Source organism: Cupressus sempervirens, chromosome 3, assembly GCF_028749045.1.
Source record: "Cupressus sempervirens isolate cs-2001-9-10 chromosome 3, ASM2874904v1, whole genome shotgun sequence".
NCBI classification, from domain to species: Eukaryota; Viridiplantae; Streptophyta; class Pinopsida; order Cupressales; family Cupressaceae; genus Cupressus; species Cupressus sempervirens.
The window spans coordinates 97,292,587-97,303,804 of record NC_143120.1 but is presented as its reverse complement, the minus strand read 5'-3'; the positions used below and the strand labels follow the sequence as shown (position 1 = coordinate 97,303,804).

Sequence of the window (11,218 nt, the reverse complement as noted above, 5' to 3'; positions counted from 1 at the left end):
ACTGTATATGAATAAATATGAATCACAATCATGTAAGTATAACAACAATGACCAGGAACTCCCACACTAGCCAGTTTTCATAAACCCGTGTCATGGATTCGACTGCTACCAAACTTGTGATTTATGTTCAAACTAGCTTTCCCGTGCAAAGACAGAGTAGGCAGTCCTGAACCAAAAATATGGTGATAACCAAAATAGGACAATTTAAGAACACTCCACTACACATGCTTTAGACATAATGTATACAATTTAGATACTTTTCTACAAAAAAGGAAACTTCCAACAGATTTACAAATGAACATATATAATAAAAGCCAACTATTTGAAGTTTCTATTTTTACTTTTGAAAGGTGTGATGATAAAAGTGGTCTAAGGAATTAGATAAAATCCGATACGCTCGGTTTTCTCAACAATGAGGTGTCAACAACAGCCACAGATGTCCATAATTCCAAGTCAACAAAGCAAATATAAAATTAACATTGCATGTCACATTTTCTCTTGAACGTATACTGTATTGAACTCTCCAAAATTCATGACAAGAGAACCCTCTATTGGGCTACCAAACCTGAGCTCCGTATGGTCAAAAATCCTACAAAAATCAAATCTGGCACATTCTTCACTTTCTGCCATGCCTTCTAACATTGTGGCTGCTCCATATAAACTCTGAACTTCAATGTCCTGAAAACAAAACAAAAATGAAGCTATTACAGGAGCCAAAAATGTAGATAACCTAATAAGGCAATGCATATAAGTTACTTACAAAAATGATACAATCAGGTCTCATAGAGTAGGCAACATAAAGTAAATGACAAACAGAACAGATGGCTTCTGACTCTTTAATACAATATATAATACTAGAGAGCATTTTTAGATGATTAATCACAAGCAGGCATCAACACCAATAGTAACCTTTGGCTTGCTTGGCAACAGAGTGATCCTTCTTTCCTGGCCAGGGCGTACCACCTGACTTTGGGGTCTGATTCCAACAATTAATGCTAATTAGATGCATAATAATATTTTTTTACAAATAGCTGTTTAGCTCAGAAAAACAGAGATACTGAGTACCTTTTTTGATGCCAGAGACTGCTTCTTTGAGCCTCCTGGAATCTTTTTGCCTTTCTTGGTACCCTTGTTGGCACCATCATAATCAGTAGAAAATTGCACGTATTTCTTTTCTTTACCTGTAATAAATTATTAGTATTACATGCGTTGCTCATTTCTACCAAAACTATCTGGAGAAATAGATCACAAGCATTATATTCAAAGATTTTCAGTAGCCAGAATCTTTACAAAAACCATTTCCTAAAATCATCAGAAACCTTTAAAACATGTAACCACTACATTCCTTTCCCTTTTCTGGAAGGATGAGACTTGCCCAATCCTCTTCATGCATCATTTTCTGTTTTGAATGTGCAGATCTTTATGAGGTTGATATTTTCTTAAAAGATGCTTACCTTGAGCAATAATATACATGTGAACTGTATCCATCTAGAGTTGCTCAACAAAAAAGATGAATTATTCAACAAAACAGTCTTGTAGCCCCAACATGAAATCCAGGTGATCGTTCATGTTTGAAATGTTGATTCAAGCTTAAGTTAGGTAGGTTTACCTATGTCCAGAACATTAAAAGGTTCAAAACCATGGAACAAGCAAAACTAAAGAAATAGCTAAAAGCAGAAACATAAGAAATTAGTAATTTCAAAACAAATTTGAATGCCATTAGTTACCACATCTGAGATGTGGAAACACTATAATCTTTTTGACTCCATTGAAATATCAAGTCTCTAAATTGATGAACATCAAATTATTTCATGCATATTTAAACTCTCCAAAAACTCTTTGTTGATGTCAACTTTTCAATTTCTTAAGAATGCATGCCATAATGATGATTTTCTTGTGAAACATTTTTTTTAATATTGTCAAGAAGGAGAAAGTACATCGACCTAGAGACCGTTTAAAATCTCAAGGGGTGAACCTTTTCTTGTGCCACTTCACTTCTACAAGCATGTAGAGCTAGGGGGATCAGGTATGATGTTTGTTGGAGAAAGTTTTGATTGACTAAAGTGCTTAAATGCAAGCGACTTAGATTGAATAAACATAAATGAAGATGGATGCTAGCACTGAAATATGGCAGATGCTAACAATATTCTGATTACTGAAAATAAAAGAGCTAATGATCAAGAACAATCATCAATAAGCTCACTGTCTCAGACACAAATGAGGCTTTTGGAAGCCAAAGCAGCCCACATAGGTGTCATACAGATAGAATGCGGAGGATGGGACAGGAAAGTAGGATAACATGAAATCACAATAACCAGCTACAGTCTAATGATCCTAAACCAAATGCTAACAACAGAAAGAAAGCATGGAATCTTAGGCTAAGGTAGGGTAATGCTTAATAGAAGATTTACACTAGAGTGCAAATTTGTGCCATTACAAATACCAGTAATTTCCTCTTTCTTTGCAAGGGAGGATATGTGGAGGTGATCTTAGAAGATAACGTTCAAGGAATGCACAAAGGAAAAAGAATTTGAGGATCAGTTTTGAAGGAAGGAAGATATTCAAAATCAAGGATTTTCAGAAACTAAATTACTTCACAAATGGAAATGCTGTACAATCCTTGGAATTTCTTTGGAAATCAAAGAATCAACATGAGGATGATTACAACATGAGGGTCTCCACAAGAAGTTTCAAGACAAGCGATGACAATTCAAAGAGAAGATTTCCAAGGCAATGAAGGATGAAGGCACTCATGAAGATACAACAATTTGGGAATATGAACCATCACAATCAAAGGATGAGTAGTGTTGAGTATCAAGAGATATTGCTAGAGATGCAGAGACTTCTTTATGATGATGACAGAGTGAAATTGAACAAAGATGAAGAAAGAGCATTTCAAGAATTATGTTCTTATACAATGATAATCAACTGATATTCAACATTAAATAAAGGAGATGAATACTCCTTAATAGAGATTACATGCACAATTTAAATAGAAATAAACCTATTAGAGTCATGTAGTTTCCACAATCCATCATCTTAGATTCTAGCATTTCTGGATTAAATTGTGTGCAATTTTTTTAACATCAACGTTTCAGATCATACTACATGATCCATCATGATCCTAACTATATGACCATTATAGAAATATTGCATAGTACTTCAACACCCTCCTTAATGGTCATTCTAATAACTACTCTACAGAAGACTTGACATCAAAGTAACGAGACTCAGATCTGACCTGAAATCGGCAAGGGTAACTTGAATCGTGGCCCGGCTTGGACTCGCCCGTGACTCGGTAAAGTGAGAAAACCCTTGAAATTTAGAGATTTTTTACGATTTAAAGAAATTCCATGCACCCATTGATGAATAAAGCTTAAAGACACAATAACATCATGAAATAGAAGGTAGTTTGATCACATACATAACTTACACCGATTACATAAGTACAAAGGTAAATTTTAGATGTATTAAGAAATTTTGAAAACAAAAATTAAAAATCAAGTGAGCTAGCCGAGTCAAGCAAGTCAGCCGAATCAAGCGAGTCAGCCTAATTGACTCGCCAAGTTAGCGTCACAAGTCATTTTGACCCAGCTGAGGTAACTCAACTTGTTGACTCAGACAACTCACCCGACTTGCAGTGAGTCGAGTTACTTTGTTTGACTTAACCTCCTCGTCATTTGGCCACGGATACACAAAAGGCCAGCCCATTCTCTTTAGAATGCTTTGCGACATAAGGTTGCCATTGAGACCCTCCCTAGTGCTACAAAGCTTCATTATATGACTAAGTTTTACCATAATCCTTCCAACATAATGTCAGGTAACAAAACTCAACTTGGTCCAAGAATTCAAATTCCAGACAGTTTTTAAACTCTTTCTTTATTAATATTCCTTGGAAGTTCAACTTGTTTCATGAGTTCAAGTTTCACCCGCTTTGAGGGAAAGGAATTGATTAAGTTCAAGAGCATTTACATTAGTCCGTTTGTCATATTGTTTAGCATTTGAGGCTTCCTTATCCAAGAAAGGATAGAATGCTTGATATTTTACTCTGCATGTTTATCAAGAATTGAGCTAGGAGGGTTAAGCGTGCAAATATTTACATTGGACAAATTTGATTGTTTTTACCAAAAAAGTTTCAGATTGCGCCTCAAAAAAAATCACAAATTGGCACAAGAAAGGAGGTTGTTTGTGGCTGGAACCGGTATGATCTTTCAAGTATTGAATCCCAAATATGTTGGATATCTTTTACATGAAAAAATCCAAAAAAGAGAAAACTTTTTAAAAAAATTGTTAATTCCTTAAAAAAGAAGATTTCTCAACATATGGGAAATAGTTTTGTAGTTGTCAATTTGATATTCTTCAAATTTGGATTGATTTGAAAGACTAGTTCATCCACAAAGTCCATCTTTGCATCACTAAGATAGTGTAGAATCCATGACTGTTGAGTAACAAGGATCATTTTCTACAAATGTAATAACATTGTCATTTTTATTGGTGTTTCCCAATCGCAAATTTGAATGTTATATAAATATTCGTAGAAGAGACATGTCTCTTTGATAATTTATAAATTAATCATTAATTAAACAATATTAATGTAACATATATATATATATATATATATATATATATATATATATATATATATAAAATAGTATATAATATATATAAGTAGGCATATATTAGTGCTTGTCTTATTTATGATTAACCAATGATCATAGAGGGATTATCTCTAGGTTAATTCAATCCAACAAAAGCTACAACCTTAACACTTCCTCTTAGCTAAGGAAGATTGTTAAAGAACACATTATGCTCTCAAGCATATAGAGATATCATCTCAATGTGATGTTTTCAAATGTCATATTTAAGGATATCAGCATATATTCATCAAAATAGATGTGTTATTTTTCAATATCATCTTATATTTAAGGATATCAGCATATATTCATCAAAATAGATGTGTTATCTTTCAATATCATCTGAATTATGATTCAACGATGAATATGAACCATAAGATACTTATCAATCTTATATTCTTGTGGTATGTGCACTAGCATCAAATCCATGATGCTTTCCAAGAGAATATGTTATATCCTAGTAGGATATGAGTTATCTGATTTTTGACACTCAAGGATAACTTAATGTAGTCTATTAGATAACAAGTAATCAAGGTGTCATGGTCACTATCATGACAAGTATTGTGACTTCTGGCACAATTTGGGACAACAACTTAATGTAGTCAATCATGATAATAGGTCAAGCTATTGTTAAGATCGTAACCTTACAATAGTGACCTCACAAATGTTAAGTTTGTAGTTGTAGTCAGATTGATTCAATCATGAGATACATTGTTGATGGTAAATCATTATTAGATAAATATTCTTATATATATTATATTATATTATATATATATATATATATATATATTACATATATTATATTATATATATAATAATATATATTATACATATGATTATTTATATTATTAATATATTCACTAATGATGATTAACTATAGAGACATGTCTCACGTCTCCTCTCATATTTATGAGTCTTCAAATCTGCATTTGGAAGACGTCAATCACATTGGCAATGTTAGTACATTTGCAAAAAATGATCCATGTTGCTCAATATGGTAACAGAGCCTACTGCAGATGTATTGAAGCCAAAAAAAAGGAATAATGAGATTATTCATAGAGGGATTATTTTCGATATAGAAGAATATGTTAAGAGTTATCATGGTAGCAATAAACACTCATGAAAAAGCAAAGGTAACGTACTTCCAATAGAAGGAAGAGGCAGACAAGAGAAATAAAGAAAACATATTGGACCAAAAATAGCAAGAGAAAATGGAGACACCAGAAAGGCATCCTAGTTATATCTGTATGGATAATTGAGTAAAATTCCTCAATCAAACAATCAATAATCACAAAAGGAACATTCATCGTGAAAATAAATAAAGATAGGTCGTAGGATATCGAAAAGCGTAGACAGTGGAGGCAAGACAAGAAAGGACATTAAATACATCGTAGATTAGAAGACATCAAAGTCAGCGACCATAACTATATCCTTGTGGAAGTGTCAAGCAAGCTCTCACTAGATATCCTAGTCCATTGCATATGCAGAGACAATACAATATATGGGCTTTAAAAAAAAAAAAACGTCACTAACTCCTACAATATATGTTATTAATCCATGGTTCAAAAATTCTAGTCAAAGTTGTATATCGTTGAAATTGGCATCCACAGGGGCATTAAGTCAAAATGAATTAAGTATTGAGCATAGCCAACAACCCACAATAGTCACACATCAATATCAAGGATTGGAATAGAAATATATCTAAGAGAGAGATTATTAAAGTTGTATGGATATGGGAATGTGTAAGGCAGACCGACAAATTCCATAATGCAACTGGGGAGTAGTAAATGAGACAATGCCTACCAATATCCCTCATGTTCTTCAAATCCATCGGGATTTCTGTAAACCATCAGCTCTTATGGAATGCAACCTATAAAAGGTAATTACATGAGGCTGAGTTGGCAGGATGTTGAAAGAGCTTTTAATCACAAACATGTAGTTTTTCATCACCCCCTTGATCATATTACAATGAAGCAAAATGATGAGAAAACAACAGAGAAAGGATACCAAGAAAATCATGGTATTCATGTTGGCTGGTCAAAGAAAGGATACTGAAGAAATAATCAATGTATCACTCAAGTTGACTTATTTACATTTGAAAAAATATTCAAGATTAATGTATGCCTAAATATTTCATCAAAGCTCATATCTGATAGGTCATATACCTTGACGAAAGAAGTTACTTAGGTGAGTTAAAAAAAAAGGAAAAAAATGCGAGACCTAGGTGATTCATTAGACCACATATATATTTCAGATATTGAACTGGGCAGAGACGAAAACAATTATTGTTGAGGTTGAAGACTATGATATTCCTGTGTGCTATTATATATATAATAATTAAGTAAAACATTTTCTTGCGCTAATTTGCATACAATTGTTGGAGAGAGATTATGTTGCATATATCCAAACGCCTGCAAATTTGTTTCAAAATCAATACATAGTCAATGTCTGCTACAAAGACGACTCCCTAAAGATCAGGACACTCTAAAATCTACAGTTTCAAATGGTGAAAGAGTTCAATGTTCATTTTCTTAAACTCTCGACAACAGAATTCAATCCACTACTAGTCAAGGCAGTTGCGACTACAATTTGTTAACTGAAAATCCCATTTATAAATTAGTATTACCCATCGTATTTGATGAGAGATAGAGAATGTTGTGTTTAAAGATTTTTAAAAAATTTGATGTCGTGTGGAAAATGTCAGAAGGGAGGTAATATTGATAACAACCAAGTATCGACAACTTGGGGGGGTCCATTACTCCATTGTATTTGAGACACTAGTGACGAAGCCACTTATTAAGGAGTGATTAGAATATTGAACAATGAGATTGGTAAGGCTAACAAGGTATGATGTATATTTAAAATTCTTGTTTCCATTATTAATTAATTGAAGATATTGTAGTATAGTTACATATGCATGTATTTATATATGTATTTATGTATATATGTAAGTATAACATATATATATAGACCATGTCAGTTTCTGAGCATCGCTGCAAATGTATTTGCACAGCCATAAATTTGGTATACTATAGATAGCATTCCAAATTATATATTCTTTTCTAAGATATCAAGGATCATAACCATACAAGTAAAATCTCAATCTCAATATACTGAGTTTATATATTAATGGTTTCACAAAGATATGTATATAAGTCTTGATATATTTGGATATCTAGTATATCATAAACACGTGCCATAATATACATAGAAGTACATAGACATAAAGTCTCCTGAATGGAATAAATAAGTTCTAACCATCTAGATGACATGGCTGAGATCAACTCAAGTTTATGTCCTACGATTTTATCTACCATTCATATAGACTGCATAGACTTGGTGAAGAGGAGTCAAGTAGGAGTGGTATTGACAACTATTAAAGGTACTCAATGATATCTTGTTGAAGCTAAGGATATCCAAACCATCTTGACTACAAGTCATATAAAAAATAAAAATAAAATTGTATTAATCAGTGACAAGAATAGAAGATAACATAAGTTGGATCACATGAGATTAACTTCTCTACATTACCAAATAGAGGAAACATGTATTCTGAAGAGTAAAACATATGTGATCTCCTTAAAACCAAGGCAAACCCTTCTATATATCAAAGTGAAAAGTGAGAAATATTCTACAAGGAAACTACAAGGATCCCCTTGAAATTGGGAAATCAGATAGAATCAAAGTAACTATAAAGAGGGAATATTACATACTCACACCAAGGAGATGATGATGTGAGGAATAATAGCAATGATGGACCATTCATGGAAGCAGAACTTTAATACATTCCTCTAGATACAAATTCCATAGAACAAAATTATTGCTCATGAGAACTAAGTATCACTAAATAGATACTATTACCCAACAATATTGATGAAATGAGTGGGAATTTTACATTGTTGGGGGAAAATAATAACCAATGTTTCATTCCCATTGTTTAACAAATGTTTATATAGAGACATCATCTTATTTGATGCATATGGACCTTCATTGGAACAACAAGAACATTAATGTACAAATAAGTATTTATTATCCTTGAGTATTATATTTACTTGCTTATTGTAATCTCTCTCTTATTTGTAATTCTACACATACTATAAGAATTATTTTCCTTGATCTTTTCCTTTGTATCTGAAGTTGATCTTGCAGGAAAAGAAGAATGGCACATTAGGCAGCTTATTATAGTAGCTTAAAAGAAGTTGGGATAAGGCTAGATAAAGTGAGGCTCTTGAAGAAAATATCTTTCATGACTGAGATTATGAGTATCCTTCTACATTAAGCGGGAGTATGATTTCTTCGACGGCAACACACGAGCTTAGAAGATTGATACTCAGAGGGAGTCTAGAAATACATGTGTGATTGCATGATTTTGATGGGCATACTCTTGAGTGCATCACGAGGACGTATTGACTTATCACTAGAAAATCAGAGGATTGACATAAGATTTAGAGTGAGTCTGACAAGAATCCTTGGGGGAAGAGAGCCTCTAAAGGAGTAACTACTGGACCTAACTTCCTAGGATCATTGTTCAAAGGGAGAATTTTGAGGTCCAATCCTTTGCGAATGATATCTTCTCTATAAGGAGAATTTCTAAGTGAAATTCCTTTTAATGCATTCTTCCCTATGAGAGAGAATTGAGGTGAAATCCTTTGTACTACCCTTAACTTGGTTCATAGGGGTTACTATTTCGCATATGATATGTAATGAAAGGTGAAGATCGTTTATTGACCTATATAAAAAGAAGGTAACCATTGTAAGGTGACGATCTTATAAATGGTAGAACTATTATCATGACAGACTTCATTAAGTTGTTGTCCTAGAGTGCTGGAAGTCATGAAAACAAATGTATCATGATCAGACTTCATTAAGTTGTTGTCCCGAAGTGTTGGAGATCATGATACTTGTCATGATAGAGACCATGACATTATAATTTTTTGTTATTTGATAGACTATATTAAATTGTTGTCCCAGAGTGTTGGAAATCGGATAACTCATATCCTTCTAGGATATAACATATTCTTTTGGTAGGCATCAAGGATTTGATGCCAATGCACATACCAAAAGAATATACGCATGATGAATATCATATGATTGATATTTCTTGTTGAATCATACTTCGGATTTATTCAAAGATAACATCTAAGTTGATGGATATCCTTAAATATGTCATTCCAGGAATATCATACTGAGATGATATCTCTTCATATACTCAAGAGCATAATGTGTTCTATAACAATCCTCCCTAACTAATAAGGAGTTTTAAGTTTGTAGTTGCAATTAGATTAATTTGATCATGAGATACATTGTTGATAGTAAATCATTATTAGATCAATATTCTTATATATATATATATATATATATATATATGGTTATTAATATTATTAATAAATTAACTAATGATGATTATCTATAGAGACATGTCTCTTCATGAGACATGTCTCCTCCTCTCATATATTTATGAGTCTTCAAATCTACATTTGGAAGACATCGATCACATTGGCAATGTTAGTACATTTGCAAAAAATGATCCATATTAGTCAACAACAAATACATCAACAAAGATCTTCATCTTTCATGACATAATCCAAATATGCAAAATAGTAACCACCATGAACCAAGTCAGAGGGTGGAACAAGGGTTTACACCTCAACTTCTTTCTCATGGAGAAGAATGCATTACAAGAAATTTCACTTAAAACTTCTCCCTCATAGAGAAGATATCATTCACAAGGGATTTGCACCTCAAAATTCTCCCTCTCCACAATGATCCTGGGAAGTCAAGTCATGTAGTTACTCCCTTAGAGGTTCTCTTCAGCCAAGGATGCTTGTTGGACTCCCTCTCAATCTGATAATGATCTTCCAACTTTCTGGTGACAAATCATTACTTCCTCATGATGTATACTAGAGTAGGGCCATCAAAAATCATGCAGTCAAGTCCAACCAACACCTACTCTGAGTGCCTCAAAGCGTAGCGCCCCTCTCGAAAGGCTTGCTCCAGTGCTCTCTCCACCTTTGGCAAACAGACACTCCATGCCTGCAGCAGCTCCAAGTTTCATCAATTGGTCACACTTCCCACGACTGATAACTGAATTGATTGGGGGTCTAGAGTGCAACGCACCCAATGGGGTCGAGGGGCAATGCCCCCACTGCCAAGACCAAATTAGCACCCTCAAACCCACACAAAAGTCCATGGAACACACCATTTTTGTGATTTTCTTCCAATCCCATACTCTTTTTGCCAACTGCTTATGTTTTACTACATGTTTATGTCTTTCCCTTCCCTTCGATATCATACATTATTCATTGTGAACTGTTTTGATTTGTCATCGTTTTTTTTTTAGAACCTCCTATCACCCTTCTTTTGTGTCCGTATGATGGTCGTCTTATGGTGTTTCAAATGTTCCCTTTTCTATGTGAGTCGTGCATCAATCCTTCCAATCTGTACCACAATCCTTCTTTCCAGTCTATACAATAGTCCTTCTCCCAATCCGTACAGTAGTCCTTCCTCCTAGTCCATACAATGTACTTATGCACCTTTCCAGTCATATGGTAATCACCATTTCTCCTTGTTTGTGCAAGGCCATA

The 11,218-nt window shown here is 33.6% G+C and overlaps 1 protein-coding gene across 3 annotated transcripts in view; it reads right to left on the bottom strand.

Moving 5' to 3' along the window:
* Window positions 1-305: 305 nt before the first annotated feature.
* The window catches only part of LOC149564960 (uncharacterized), a 48,735-nt gene continuing 37,822 nt past the window's right edge, over window positions 306-11,218 (bottom strand). For 2 of the 3 annotated variants that reach the window (XM_089816992.1, XM_089816990.1), the window contains 3 exons: window positions 1,066-1,181; window positions 910-976; window positions 306-678 (listed from right to left, as the gene is read on the bottom strand). In XM_089816992.1, coding sequence (XP_089673118.1) covers window positions 671-678; window positions 910-976; window positions 1,066-1,181 — 191 coding nt within the window. In that variant the 3' untranslated portion in view covers window positions 306-670. Of the gene's footprint in view, window positions 679-892; window positions 977-1,065; window positions 1,182-11,218 lie in introns of those variants that run through there. The other variant, XM_089816991.1, reaches the window with a different exon arrangement.